Source organism: Staurois parvus, unplaced genomic scaffold, assembly GCF_062004578.1.
Source record: "Staurois parvus isolate SC_StPar_1 unplaced genomic scaffold, SC_StPar_1.0 ptg000586l, whole genome shotgun sequence".
Taxonomy (NCBI): domain Eukaryota; kingdom Metazoa; phylum Chordata; class Amphibia; order Anura; family Ranidae; genus Staurois; species Staurois parvus.
Window position 1 is genome coordinate 1986124 of NW_028318382.1, and position 16072 is coordinate 2002195.

The window sequence follows — 16072 nt, forward strand, 5'->3', positions numbered from 1 at the left end:
TGATAAAAAACGGATGTAAACTGATGAAAAAACAGATCTAAACTGATGTAAAACAGATGTAAACTGATGCAAAACGGATGTAAAACAGATGTGAGTGAACTGATGAAAACCAGATGTGAACTGATGAAAAACGAATGTAAACTGATGAAAAACGGATGTAAAATGGATGTAAACTGATGAAAAATGGATGTAAACTGAGGAAATACGGATCTAAACTGATGAAAAATGGATGTGAACTGATGAAAAACGGATGTAAACTGATCAAAAACAGATGAAAAATGGATGTAAACTGATGAAATACGGATGTAAACTGATAAAAAAAGGATGTAAACTGATGTAAAACAGATGTGACCTGATGAAAAACGCATGTAAACCGATGCAGAACGGATGTGAACTGATGAAAAACGCATGTAAATGGATGTGAACTGATGAAACCCAGATGTGAACTGATGAAAAACGCATGTAAACTGATGAAAACCAGATGTGAACTGATGAACAATGCATGTAAACTGATGCAGAACGGGTGTGAACTGATTCTTAACAGATGTGAACTGATGCAGAACAACTGTGACTGAACTAATGAGGAAAAAACGTAACGTGTGAAAGGACCCGAGCTCCTGATGCAATCGATGTACCACCTTCTAAGATCTACACAGCATCACTGCAGACTATTCCATTCTCCCATTTTTATAACGGTGAACAAGACTTGGAGGATTCTGCCTTGGTGACACAAGGGAGGTTACTACACCGGCAGGACCTAACATGGCCACCCAAAGGTGACGTTTCCTTGCAGCGAATGGTGACGTTTCATGTGCTCATATCCACGCCTCGCTCTGACAGGACTCCTAGCCCCGCCTTTCTGAACTCTTCAGCCAATCCATGAGAGCCGTCGTTCTCCAGATGGAGGCCTGACACGCAGAAGGGGTTCCGCGCACCCAGAGTTCTGTTCCGTGGCTGCCTGGCCGTCATGTCTGCCCTCGCCCCGGGCTGCCGGTCCCTCCGGTCCGCACTTCTGTTCCCGCTGACGGTGCTGTTGCTGCATGTCGGTGTGTCCCGGGGCCTGTACTTCCATATCGGGGAGACGGAGAAACGTTGCTTCATTGAGGAGATCCCGGATGAGACGATGGTGATAGGTGAGAGCAGCTGGGGAGGACAGGTGACTGGGTTCTGTTACCATGGCAACCAAGGCAGAAGTCTGTCTTTTAGAGCAGTCCCTGCAGGGGGGTGTACATACCCCCCCCCCCCAATACTGGCTTATCTTATCAACACTTCTGTGATGGACAATAGAAAGTTTCTCTCTTCAAAGAACCAGTAAAGTGGGAGAATGGTGTGTACTGGGGCTGATCCTGCTGGGATGCAGTTTGATGTCAGTCAGTACCTCCTAGCATGGCACACCAGTATTTGGATATGATTCTAAAGCCCAATTCCAGCTTTTATTTAAATGTAAGGATGTGCATCTAAATCTACCTCTTCTCTGAAGAGTGATCTATGTTTGGATTGCTTTTCAGAGGTGACTGATAGGCGGTGAAGAGACTGTGACACCTCTGCATTGCCTCTTTTAAAATGGAACTTCACGTAATCAACATTGACTATTTAATCCTTATGCTGCTAGCATTAGTAAATAGATAGGAAAGTATATCTCATTTACTGGTTTTAAACTTTTTTTTTTTTACATTTCTTCAGTTACTTCCTGGTTTCCATGCCTAGGCAAATGATGTCATACATCCCAGGAGCCTTCAGGAGGGGAGGGAGGGTTCTCAGCCAAGCTAATGCCTGGACTAAGGGCAGATGGATTCCAGGAAATAAATGCTACATGAATCATTTGCCCTTACTCAAGATGGCCATGGCCAGAAATGCCAGGAGTGTTTTCTAAGTAACTTCTCAGCAAAGTTAAGCATATTGACATGGATGAATGGGTGAGTTTTCTTTGAATATTAACAATGAATTAACCGCTTCCTGTCCGCCCTATAGCAGAAATACTGCTACAGGGCGGCACGGGTGCGCAAAATAACGTGTGTGTATATATATATATATATATATATATACGTGATTTTGCATTTCCAGGTAGGGGGTGCGCATGCTCTACACGCGCCGCCATTCGCAGCTGCAGCTGTCAATCACTGGGTCCTGGCTGGTAATTAATCCCCGAAGCCCAGTGATTTCTGACGGAGGATTTACCCCTCCTTTCCTGACCAGGCCATTTTTTGCTTTGCGTTGCTGCGTTACTTTGACAATTGCGCAGTCTTGCAATGCTGCACCCATATGAAATTTATGTCCTTTTTTCACACAAATAGAGCTTTCGGTGGTATTTGATCGCCTGTGCGTTTTTAATTTTTTCCCCTATTAAAAAAAAAAAAACAACAATTTTGAGAAAAAAACAATATTTTTGACTTTTTGCTATTAAACATGTACAGAGAAAAATAAATTTTTGCCATAAATTTAGGCCAAAATGTATTCTGCTGCATGTCTTTGCTAAAAAGAAAAAAAAATCTCAATATGTGTAAATTAATTTGTTTACGCAAAAGATATAGTGTTTACAAATTGTGGTATAGATACTGGAATTTTTAAATTTTTTTTATTTACTAGTAATAGTGGCGATCAGCGACTTCTAGCGGGACTGCAGTGGGTATTGTGACACTGGGGGGAACTAACTTGGTGTCACTGATATCTCCAGTGACACCAATACAGTGATCAGTGCTTTAAAAAAAAAACCCCAAAAAGGCACTGACACTGTAATAATGGCACTGGGCAGGAAGGGGCTAACATGAGGCTGTGATTAAAGGGTTAACTGTGTGCTTTTTTTTTTACTAAGTGCTGTGTCCTTGTGCTTCAATGTAAGCAAACTGCTTTGCATGGCTGTGCTCTACACAGCCATGCAAAGCAGTGTGCACGAGCTGTCAGGCAGGAGAACTGTATTGTTTACATACAGTTCTCCTCCCCATCGGAGATGCTCGGCAATCACCTGGCGGGACCCGGTGATTGACGGCCACGAATGGCGGTGCACGTAGTTTGCAGACTCCTTTCTTGTAAAATATGTGTAGGGCGAGCTTGGCCTCTAAATAAAAGCTGGAGTTAGGCATTAAAGATGAATTCTAGCTGTGTGTGTTTTTTGTTTTTTTTTTTTGTTTTTGTTTTTTTTCCAGCTTGGACCAGTATGCCTGTGTCATACCTGTAGGAGTCTGGAAATCCTTGTAGACACGGCTATTCCAGTGATTTGTGCTAGTTTCCAGGTCCTGTACCAAGAGGAGTGGTTGCCCTGCTGCTTACTGAACACAGGGAGGTCACTCACTAGCTAGGTCAAGTGCCATTGAGAGAGGAGCCCATGCCGTATGAGTGACATCCTTTGTTCAGAATGAAACAATATATGCATAGTTACATTGGTCCAAGCTCAACCGATGCAACTATGTAAAAATTGCTATATCTGAAATTTGGCAATAAAGCGGTATTAACCACTTCGAGTCCAGACACTTTTACCCCCTTCCTGTCCAGGCCAATTTTCAGCTTTCAGAGCTATCACGCTTTGAATGACAATTGTGCAGTCATGCAACACTTTACCCATATGAATTTTTTAGCATTTTTTTGGGACAGATAAAACTTTATTTTGGTGGTATTTCTTCACCACTGGGAATTTTTCTTTTTTTTGCTATTTAAATTAAAATAGTCCAAAAATTTTGAAAAAAAGTGTTTTTCTTATAACATTTTGCAAATTAATATTCTTTCTTCATAAATCTTGGCCAAAATGTATTCAGTTATCTTGTTAGAAAAAAAAAACAAAAAAAATTAGTTTGTAACCAAATATTTTTTTACATTTTTATTTAATTTTTTTTAATATTATTTATGATTTTTTTTTTAACATACTTTCACCCTAGCAGTACAATGTCACCACCCACCCCTGCACTGCACCTGTCCGGCCGTTTACAGGCAAAACTCGAAAAATTAGAATATGGTGCAAAAGTTCATTTATTTCAGTAATGCAACTTAAAAGGTGAAACTAATATATGAGATAGACTCATTACATGCAAAGCAAGATAGTTCAAGCCGTGATTTGTCATAATTGTGATGATTATGGTAGATCTTAGAAAAGTTAACTTTTAAAAAAATCAATATTTGCTAGCAGATCTGGTGGTATTGGAGGGACAGAGCCTACCCTAGAAGACAAAGTATGGATAGATGGCAGAACACGGTAGTAACATGGGGGCTGGCGGAAAGAACCACTGAACGTGGCGGGTTACTTAGGAGCTTGATACTTCCCAGAAGTGTTGGTTTCTTAGTGGACTTTAGTGGATGATTTATCTTGAGTAGAGCAATGATCTGGCAGCATGGCTAGTGGGAAAGGCAAGTATTGGTTTTTCCCTTATACAACAGGAAAAACACAACGCTCAGAGACTATGAAAGAAAACAAGCTCAGATGCACTGCATTATTTTTTATTTATTTTGTTTCCTCAGGCCTAGCAGTAAAATCGGAACGTTGATTGTGCAAGGTCTTGGTGCTAGTTGCAGGGGTCTTCCATTCTGTCTAGCTTAGGTTCTGCTCCAGGACTATAGGACCTGACTTGCTTGGATTGTCAAGTGGAGACCTCTTTTGGTTGTCCTAGAACATTTATGATCCCACCCTCCACTTCTTCCTCTATCTGAAGAGTGTCTTTACTGCCCTGAGGTTTTTATCTCTAGGACCATAGGAAAGGCAACTAGCTACACAGTCTTTGTGGTACTAGTTGATACTAGTGGTACTAGTTGTATTTGTACTAGTTGTACCTTCTTGGAAGAAATGGCCAACCTGCTCTTGTTTTGGGTTTGTATTGGTGAAAAAGACCTCTTGCAGTGCCGCAATACTAGAATTAAGCAGCAGGTCATTGTGGGCAGGTGAAGACTCTGTTCAACCGCACGGATGAGGACTAAGTTATTCCTGGTAGTTCCAGGTTATGGATTACTGCACTGTCAGCCTACGTCTCTGGTCGTGCATGGCGCATCAACCGTGTCCTTTCCATCCTTCTTCCAGCATCTCTGAGCTTACAGGTGCTGAGGGAGGACTGGTGGGAGAGGTCTGGAACAGTGAATGGGCATGTCACATAATTTGGACTTGAAAGCATTGAGTGTACCTGTTCGCCATTGGCAAAGTGAAGACAGAGGCTCCAGCACTAACTCCTCTTAATCTACCTCAATTGACGTAAGCAGGAGTTCCAGTTTATTAACTCCTTCTCCACTTACGTCACACTTGTCGGTGTACTGGAGGCCATTTTCCTAAATTTACCCTCTTGCTATCCTTTTGTTGAAATAAGGAAAGGTGACAGCCCAGGGTGTGTCTGATTTGCTTGCACCAGGTCTCTTTGTGCTGTTTTATGCAAAGGACCTCAACCAACAAAAGCCCACCACTAGGCTGAACTAGAAATGAAATATGTGGATCTGCAATATTCAACTAACAGGATCCTGGGCTAAACTTCCATTGCAAGGGCTGCTTGAACAAACCTGTTTAGTGAGTGCTCATTAATGCATTAAGGTATAGAATTTCTGATTGCACTGGTTTCATCCTCCTATCTCAGGCATTTAGTATTGGCTTTTGGTATCTGCAGCTTTAATGTACCGCCAGGTCTGGGCTATGGTAAAAATGTAAAATTATATATTCATTTCCACATTTGTATTCAAATTATTTCTAGCCTACCCCTATTACTCTGAACAGTCTTGGAAGTTTGTAAACTTACTTTGTGAAGATCCCTAATCCCTACACTTCCTACAATTCTGTGACACACATTCTCTATACCCTATGAATAGGCTGCTGTGTCACACATTTCACAGAGCCTGCTTCTGAACTACAGAGGTTCTGAAAGGAGGAGTTTCAGACTCCATGCACACGGGGCATTTAAATAACGCTGGTAACGTTAGCTGTGTAAAGTCACATTAAAAACGTGAGTTTTTCAGCGTTTTTGTATTAGCATTTAGCAGCGTTTTGCCGGTCTTTGTTTTTTTTTTTGTTTTTTTTTTTTTACCAAAAAAAAAAATTCATATGGGTACAGCGTTGCAGTTGAGTAATTGTCACTGAAAGTGTGATAGTGCTGAAAATTGGCCTGGATTGGAAGAGGGTGAAAGTGTCCGGACTTGAAGTGGGTAAGACTTTACGAGCTGGAAGGATATTAGTGTTAGACTAAGTGTTAGACTAAATAAAGATCCTCATATGTACTGCAGTATTGGAGTATATGCATGAATTACATTTGTAGTATTTATGGGGCTCATAGTTGCCTCTATTCAAAGTAAGACTTTTGGTTATAAAGCAAATATTTAATGTTGTGAGCTGCTATGTGTGATGACCTAAATTAAAAGCTGCTGACACAATACCATAAATTTATGTGAACCCGAAGTGGATAAATCAATAATACTGTGCCGCGCTAATATAACTTAAAACGTTTTTTTTACCTAAGCATATCCTTAAATATCAATATGTGTACAAATCAATCATTTTTATTACACCATACAATGTAATATATATCCTGTTAAACTTAATTTTTAAAATAAACAAATGTGCAAACAATTACAGCCCCAAATCAACAATCCAATCTCTAAGACTCCGTTCACACCAATGCGTTTTTTTTTTTCCTAGTGAATTTTGCAGAAAAGCACTACAGTCCATTTAAGGGTCCATTCACACCAATGCGTTTTTAGTGCTTTTAGCAGAAACGCACTAGCCCATTTAACATGGTTTCCTATGGAACATGTTCACATCTTAAATTGTAAGTTCCAAGGAGCAGGGCCCTCCTAACCATATTGTATTGAACTGTAATGTTGCTGTATTGTCTCCCTTTATATTGTAAAGTGCTGAGCAAACTGTTGGCGCTATATAAATCCTGTATAATAATAATAATCAATGTTTTTTTTGAGCTGCTGTGTTTTTGGAAAGAGTCTGACTTTTTTAAAAGCAAACAGCAGCATTTTTGCTACAATAGAATTCAATGGAGAAGCTGCTGAAATGCATGGTAGTGCATTTTTGCCACGTTTTGCATTTTGCAGTTCTGCCCAGCAACAAAAAAATTCCACTTTAACAACAAAAAAAAAAGAGCTGAACAAAACGCGGTCAAAACACATAAAAAACGCATGTAGAAAACGCAAAACGAACTGCAAAAGGGACAAAAAGCAAACTGCATAGGTGTTCAATGAAGAAGCTGCTGAAATGCATGGTTTTGCGATTAGAGGCATATTTTAAGGTCAATGTTTAGAGGCAGGAAAAAAAAAACCCTTTTAGTTTGTGTTTTTTGGTTGGAGCTTTCTCGCAGAAAAAAAACCCGCTAAACTCTCATAAACACGGCTGAACTGTTTACAAAAATGCTCTATATCAGGGTTTTTTGCTGCCAAGGAAACTTGTGTGTGTATGTGTGTTGTGCTTTTTTTATTTTTTTTTCCAGTGTTCATGGAGCCTTATGCAGGAGATAGATGGGTCGTTTATCGGCCGATTTTTCGTCCGCACAAAAAATCGTCCGATATTCACGCCGTTAGTGGGGCCAGCCTGTCAGCTGTTTTTTGCGGATCTTCTCATTTATTTTTATCGGTCATGCTTGAAAATCCACAAAAAACAGCCGTTTTTCGTGATAATTGGTGGCAGCAACGGCACCGACCGATTTTTCGTTTTTCGGCCGACAATTCGGCCGATATAAGGGGCCCGTCTATGGCCTGCATTATGCTTTTTCAATTTAAGCAAACTTGTTACAATTCTTATCTTAGTAACTTGCTTCTGGTACACAATAGTAGCTGCCTTTGCTATTTCCCTTCTATTTTGATGGTTCTTCTCAGCTCCAGTCTTCAGGTACCCTCATGAAGGCCTATGGAGTACTAGTAATCTTGTTACTAGCAGCAGCTCACTTGAAACAGGATCAATAGGTGGAACAATGGGGGAAACATTCAATCTGCTTCTGTGTCATCGTATCACTCCCTTGCTGGCCAAAAAGCTGAAGAATCTGTTGTCAGCTGGAGAGCAACGCCTCTGTTGTGTCTGGCCAGCCAGCTAAGGAGCAGGAGAATGCTGTGTTTTTTTTTTTTTTTTTTTTTTTTTGTTTTTGTTTTTTTGCCCTAGCAATTCTGTTGGTGGCAAGTTATCACTAGTGTGTCAAAGGCCAAAGTCGTGTTTTGAGACTATCCCAAAGCTTGCATGAGGAGTGGAGTTGAGAAACACTGTTCTAAGCGCATGATTTTGCCTGTGTTACCAACACGCAATAATGTGAACCTAGCCTTAATCCTTTTTTTTTTCTTTTTTTTTTTTTTCGGGAACAAACTTTTGGCTGGTCTTTTTAAAGGATGTACAAGCACTTAGCAAGAATGCTGGTTTTTGTCCTTTTTAATTAACTTCCTGATTTTATATCTAGGTAACTACAAGACCCAGCTTTGGGATAAAACGGCTGAAACCTTTCTTCCTTCTACCCCAGGACTGGGTATGCATGTTGAGGTGAAGGACCCAGACGGGAAGGTAACATATAATTGCTGAATCAGCTTCTTTGAATTAACTGATTAAGGGCTCCTTCACACTTGAGGTTTGGGGGAGGATGGGGGGGCGGTGTCAGCCGCACTTTTACCAGCCCTCAACTGCTTCTCCCTTTAGCTTCATAAGCAGTGGCCAGAGGTGTACACAGCTTTTTCTTTGCAGCCATGGCAAGAATTCTAGCCCCTGTTGCTTTCAGTGGGCGTAGTGTCTGTTGAATGCAATCAGTTCAAGTGAATGGGGCCACTCTGCAAGCGCAAAGCACATGGTTGCAGCATGCTAGTGCTGGATTCAAAGGGTTAAAGGGGGCAATACAACAGCACTTCAACACCTGTCATATGCTCTTTGAAGAGCAATCTGAACGCAGATCACTCTTCAGAGAGGAAAGCATGTGTGAAAGAGCTCTTAAACTGCAAGTAAATTTTTGAAAGACACTGATGTGGTCTTCCCAAAAGATCATCTTCTAGTATCTCAGCATTGGTTTCCTTGCTTAGCTTATACCGTCACCTAAATGTACTTACATTTCTTAAAATAAAAACCCCACATTTGAAGAAACCTGCACTTGAATTGAGAGGCTACGATTGCTAAATCACTATGAAAATGGTAGTTACCTTATGTACTTTCTGACTTGTAACAAGCATGCAGATAAGGATAGTCAGAACTCCAAAGCATACTTGTTCTGAGATGGTGACTTGAAAAGTACTAAAGAATACAAAATGGTGCGGCGCTAAGAATAAATAAGTGACAATGAGTGATCAAAAACACACAAGGTCTAGCATGACCTGATAAGTGACCTATAAATGCAGTGAGCCCGGTCCCAATATGGGATACAAAACAAGTGACCCCAAGTACCCACAAATGGGACTCAAAACTGTATAAAGTGTATCCCTGTGGAGGGATGAAGACACACTAAGTGCTCATGAAGATATAAACCATAAAACAATAATGGTGTATTACAGTCCAATCAGGTGTAAATACAGCAATTGTACTTTGATCTTCTTGGACATAATAAACCAGCCTACTGTGAATGCACAACACACCAGTTGGTGCTCCCAAAAATGGCTGCAATGGCCTCTCACCTCCACTCAGTGACCCCCTAAGGGCCACAGAGCCTTGTGGATCATCAGCTGTCCTGATGAAGTCATGTGAAACGTGACATAACACGTTGACGGCGAAGCGTAGTGACGTAATTCCGGTGTGACGCACTTCCGGCGTGGCGCCATCTTTGAACACCACCTTTCAACCTAATACACCCAAACACATGGGAAATGCCTATATCATACACTGAAATGTGAGTGCATTATGTTTGGCTTATTTTACCTATAATTAAAAGCATTTTTACACTATGGAGGATGTGCTTCTCTTCTGTTGTATGGGCCATTGAATAAGTCTATGAAGGTATCCATCCACCTGCCTCCTATTGATCCAGAGGGGGGCTTTTAAAGACACGGGACATCAGAGGGTCCTTACAGCCCAGGTACCAGACTATCAAGAGGATTCATACAGGAAGGATCCAGGGGTGATCCACAAGGCTCTGTGGCCCTTAGGGATCGCTGAGTAGAGGTGAGAGGCCATTGCAGCCATTTTTGGGAGCACCAACCGGTGTTGTGCATTCACAGTGGGCTGGTTTATTATGACCAAGAAGATCAAAGTACGATTGCTGTATTTACACCTGATTAGACTGTGATACACCATTATTGTTTTATATTTTATATCTTCATGAGCACTTAGTGTGTCTTCATCCCTCCACAGGGATACACTTTATACAGTTTTGAGTCCCATTTGTGGGTACTTGGGGTCACTTGTTCTATATCCCATATTGGGACTGGGCTCACTGCATTTATAGGTCACTTATCGGGTCATGGTAGACCTTGTGTGTTTTTGATCACTCATTGTCACTTATTTATTCCATTTTGTATTCATTAATATCTCTTGACCTATAGGTATAGGATTAGGTGTTTTTGGCTGCTTAATATGTTTTATTAGGTCTTTTTGTTATTTTAACTGAGCGTGGGGGGGGGGGGGATCAATACAATTCTTTTATTTTGAAAAGTACTAAAGCCACTGAATCAACATGAACGGAGGGGGGATCCGTATTTTCATTCATGTTCCGCAGACACGCCCTTAAATCAGGAGGGAACATGAATCTTTTACTTTGTGGAAGGACAGGAAGTACTTGGAACTGGTTGCTTTTGCTTTTAGAGATTACTCCTAAAGGCCAAAAACAGTTTAAGCTAACTGTCTTTGGGAATACCTAGCACAAACTGATGCCTGACTGCACTCAATAACTTCAGAATGTCCCTGCTACACCCAAAGGGCCCCATTCAGTGCTATGCAACCAGTTTGATACAGCGCAGCCCTTCCCCTATTATATCCCACAGTGTAATTGGTCACTGAGACACCTGCCTTTCATTAACAAATACAGTGGGCCTGATATTTATTGTTTTGTGATTGCTGCAATTTTCTGTCTTGTTTTGATATTTTTCTCTGTTTCAGGCGATTCTCTCCAGGCAATATGGGTCTGAGGGACGCTTCATCTTTACATCTCATACCCCAGGGGAGCACCAAATCTGTCTGCACTCAAACTCTACAAGAATGACTCTATTTTCTGGAGGAAAACTGGTGAGGCTAGCCACATTATTGACCACTTTGTAGATCATATATTCTAAAATATTGATGTTGCATATGGGACTACCCTATGTACATGTATAACCAAAACTATACATTGAAATCAAGTTTTTAGCATTAACTTAATCATTACTAAGATCATTTACATTAGAACTGATCTCTAGGCAAGTATAAAATTCCAAGTTGAAATACACATATTGGAATTTTACTTGCAATAGATGTGTAATTCTGTGCAGCAAATCTGTGATGCAATGAGCACAGCCCGATCCTCAACTCCCAGTGTGCGGCAAGAACACTGGTAGGTAGAGAACACTGGTTCTTACCACCACTTTGCTGACTGGACAGTGAAAGAGAAGCAACACATGAATAAGTTCTAATACAATAACTCTTCTATCTTCTACTGTCTGATCACTGACAGCACATGTGCATGCAGCAGCCCCTAACATACTGCTATTGCTGCCCCTCCAAGTATGTGCTGGTATGAATGGTTTACAGACATTTGACATTTAAGCAGAACCAAATCCTCAAATGTTTACCTTCCCATCAATCATCTGACGGCTGGCATCTTCTCCTCAGCTTCTTCTGGATGCCGAATTTTCAGCTATAATGCAGGAGTTTAATAAAACTGGGACACAGCCAATGTGCCAAGAGTGTACCCTGAGCTGCACATGCGCAGCTTAGTGTACATTGTAAAAAAGATTGCTAATGGGCAGGTAAGTTTACTTAATAACCACTTTAATGTGTTTATGTACACACAAAAAAAACTTGTAAAAAGTAAACAAAAAAAAAAACATGAGGCAGCAGTTCTGAATGCCTGCTAGCCTCTGCTGTATTGTCTTCTGAGAAGCAATCCACCATGGATCACATTTCAGAGGGTAGCCTATCAGAAACAACCTTTGGGGGTTATATCCTGACCACAGACATCGTTATTTAGTCTGTCAGGAATATAAGTCTCTCTGAGATTTTTTTTTTTTTTTTTCTATGACAAATAAAAGATAAAGGACTTGCTTTATGATTTGTTTTGTAGTTTTTGTTACATGTGCAATGACATTTCCCTATCCTCTTTATAGCGAGTTCATTTAGATATACAGATTGGAGAACACACAAATAATTACCCTGAAATTGCAGCAAAGGACAAGTTGACAGAATTACAGCTCCGGGTCAGACAGCTGCTGGATCAAGTGGAGCAAATTCAAAAAGAGCAGAACTACCAGAGGGTGAGAGATGGCTATGATTGAGAGACTGTGATGGATTATGCTCTTAACATTAGAGATACAGCAGTAAACTCTGACATTGATGCTAAAATGTCACTTCTACTCACTGTCCCTGAAGCCTCAAAGTTTGCTTTTGTTTTTTTTCCATGCATGTGATTTAAAAATTGGCCTTTTGAATTTATAGGTTTAAAGTTCACCTTTTTGGAACATGTTACATGTTTCACCATTTCTATGGCTCTTCTCCTTGCACCCGCTGACATGTTTTGAAAAGGGTGTGGCCTTACAGGGCTCCGCCCACACAGGCGCATCATTCACCATTTCTTGTGAATGAATGAACTGCAAGTACTGTCAGCCACTGCGGCTGATGGCTTGTGGTTCTAAATGAACTGTGAGGGCGCTGATGAATGCTCTCATAGTTCATTTATATGCCCTGCAGCTTTCAAACAGACAGACATATGGAGGTACAGGCAGAAAGCTGCAGGGCTTTTCTGCAGAAGCATGACATTGCACCACTGATCACAGGTGCAGTTCTTTCCAGGTTCCTGCAGGAAAAAATATTGAATGTATATTTTTTATTTTTTTTGCAAACAATATGTGCATTTGTTTTTTCTGGAAAGGTGAACTTCTCCTTTTTAAAGGTAAATGCTAAGGCCCAGTGTAATTATAATATAATATTTGAAAAAAATTTAACGCCTATATTTCTTGAGTGATTTCTACTACAGGTTCATTGTTCAATTCCTAGAGATAGGAAAGTAAATTTGTTTAGTTTTTGGCTGTTATGCTATGGTTACTGTATTATCATCAATTAAATTATTCTAGATATGTTTGATGTCTTTAATTGTAAAAAGATGCTTGTTTTTTTGTGCAATTTTAAAACCTTTTTTAAGATTTCATTTTTTCTTTTTTTTTTGTAGTACCGAGAGGAGAGATTCCGCTTAACCAGCGAGAGCACTAACCAGCGTGTCCTATGGTGGTCTATTGCCCAGACTCTCATCCTCATCCTGACAGGCATCTGGCAAATGAAACATCTTAAGAGCTTTTTTGAGGCCAAGAAACTTGTGTGAAGCATCTACCTCTGTGCCCAACTTAATACTATATCCCTGCACATACAAAAACAAACCTGGTTCTCGCCCTGCATTATACACTGTCTCCTGGCTCACGTACTTTGGAATGGTAGCCTTTGTACATTAATTCTCGTAATTAATGCCAGTGGGCCAAAATCCAAAATAGTCTATTTCTCACACATTGGAAACATTAGCTGCTGGCAGGAGAAAGCAGACTGGAAAGTCAGTGTAGTGAGGTTTATATTTGTGTACAAGTTATATCTTCTATGCTCTTTCTAGCTGGAGCTGTAAGATTCATGTGCACCTAATATGGGCAGTTAACATACATCTTAAATTCCCTTCCCACCTACCCCTTTTTAAATCATTGTCTGCCATCTTAATAGCTGCAATACAACTCAAACTCAGTTGTTAGTGAAAAGTCTATATTGCCAGCTATTTCTATAAATCAGTAATTTGGTGGACTTTAATTTATTTACACTGCTGTTGGCTGTATCGTGAGCAAGTCAGTTCACATAGGCCAATGCAGTCAACATCCAGTACTTATAGTGGAGTAAAGGGCCATGTGTGTGAAAAATTGTGGAGGTGTTGTGGAACTTTCCTTCCTCCTGTTCTTTATACATAAGCCTTTGTCTATGAATGATGGGGTTAGTAGTTCAGTCACTGCTTCTTGGTTAGAAAGATTGGATCTCTGACAGTAGCCTGTGAATTTTTTTTTTCATATTTGTTTTTTTGTTAATGTAGCATTACTGTAAATCCTGTATATAAGGCAAGGTAGATATCTGCAATAATTGTTCAAGTGGGGTTTGGTTTGACCCCTAGTATAAGACTGGGGATAATCATTAAAAAAAAAAAAAAAAAAGTTTTGAGTATTTGCAGAAAAGAGAGATAATTGCTTATGATAAACAAGATACTGTTATTTTTATCAGTTAGGATTGCAGCAATCACCAAGATTCAATCAAGGTTTGTCTGTGAACCCTTCAAAGCGGGCCCTCCAAGGCAAACGGAAGGTCCGCTTTTTTTTTTTTATTTTTGCCAGCCCCCTGGTACTTCACACAAAAGCCTTTTGTAAACAAACATTGGGAAAAAATTACTTCCGAAGCTTCTGGGTGGCACATGTGATGACACTGGGCCTCTTGGCAGAGCTGGGAGCCTGAAATCCCTTGAGAAGGCATACTTGCAGTTTGTTGTGGGATGTCAAGCTCCCAGCTCTCAGGAGTGTTTAACATCAGGGCTGGGGGCTGGCAAACCACCTGTTTGTCATGTATAATCCTCCTTTAAACACATTATTTATTTGTAAACTGGGAAATATGAAAAATTGACCCTAGGTATATAGGAGACATTCACAATATCATCTGAGTCTTTTCATAAATGCTAAAGTTTTTTGAATGTATGCCATGTATGAAAACATTTGCAAGGAATTGAATCTGTTAGCTGCAGCAGTAAGCTTGGCGTATTTTCAATACATATGAATGGTAGCACACGTTAATAGAAGTCATCTTGCTCTGTGTAGTTGGCACTCTGTTCAATTGATGGTAGCCAACTCTTATTACAGTAGACATGGGGGCTGAATCCCCTTACAGTGTGTTTATATTTCTCAGAGGCAAATATATGAACAAACTGAGCCTTACAATCCATATTTTCATAGCAGATAGCGCATTTGAAAACAGATATGTTTGAATTGTTGAACAGTATTTCATATGCATAACATGAATAACAAAAATGCAGCGCTAATCAATAATGCATTAAAATATCAACATAAAAGTCCAAATAAATCCTCAAGTGAATGAGACCGGTTGCAGGAGAAGATTCTGGCATCATAAACCGAAGAAATAAGCCCTTACCAGACGTTCAGAACGTATCATATCTGTCAATATGCGCAGTACATAAGGAATGAGGCAGATATTTTTCACTAAGAGTCCTCAAGGTGATAAATACTCCTCCTCTTTAAAGATCTTCAAAAGCTGGAAAAACTCCCATCCAATATTCAAATAAGGGATATAAAACAAAAAGCAACTCATAGTGTAATATTTCAGTACAGTTTTGACAAATTTAATAAAGGATCCACATACATCAAGCATTAAAACAACCAGCATTGAATGTGAAATGTTTCAAACCTGATGTCATCTTCCTGATGACGAAACGCGTTGGATGGAGCTTTGGCGTGTGACGTCACCATGTTCTGGAGGGACGGCGGCCATATTTTTGGTTTGAAACATTTCACATTCAATGCTGGTAGTTTTAATGCTTGATGTACGTGGATCCTTTATTAAATTTGTCAAAACTTTACTGAAATACTACACCTATGAGTTTCTTTTGTTTTATATCCCTTATTTGAATATTGGATGGGAGTTTTTCCAGCTTTTGAAGATCTTTAAAGAGGAGGAGTATTCATCACCTTAAGGAGGATTCTTAGTGAAAAATACCTGCCTTATTGATTCCTTATGTACTGTGCATATTGACCGATATTATACGTTCTGAACGTCCCGGTAAGGGGCTTATTTATTCGGGTGTTTGATGGTTTATGACACCAGAATCTTTTCCTGCTACCTGTCTCATTCATTTGAGGATTTATTTTGACTTTTATGTTGATATTTTAATGCATTATTGATTAGCACTGCATTTTTTTTACTCATTTTTAAATTTGCCTTTTGTGTGCAAGCTGCTTTTCCTTGCTATTTTGCTCTCTTGAATTTAGAGTGTGGTTACAT

The 16072-nt window shown here is 40.0% G+C and overlaps 1 protein-coding gene across 1 annotated transcript; it reads left to right on the forward strand.

The window, feature by feature from the left end:
* Positions 1 to 886: 886 nt before the first annotated feature.
* On the forward strand, positions 887 to 14444 carry TMED4 (transmembrane p24 trafficking protein 4). Its single transcript, XM_089692445.1, has 5 exons — positions 887 to 1133; positions 8346 to 8446; positions 10955 to 11080; positions 12157 to 12303; positions 13215 to 14444. Exons 1-5 carry the CDS (start codon positions 968 to 970, stop codon positions 13362 to 13364), a joined length of 690 nt encoding a protein of 229 aa, XP_089548571.1. The 5' UTR covers positions 887 to 967; the 3' UTR covers positions 13365 to 14444.
* The last annotated feature ends 1628 nt before the right edge of the window (positions 14445 to 16072 follow it).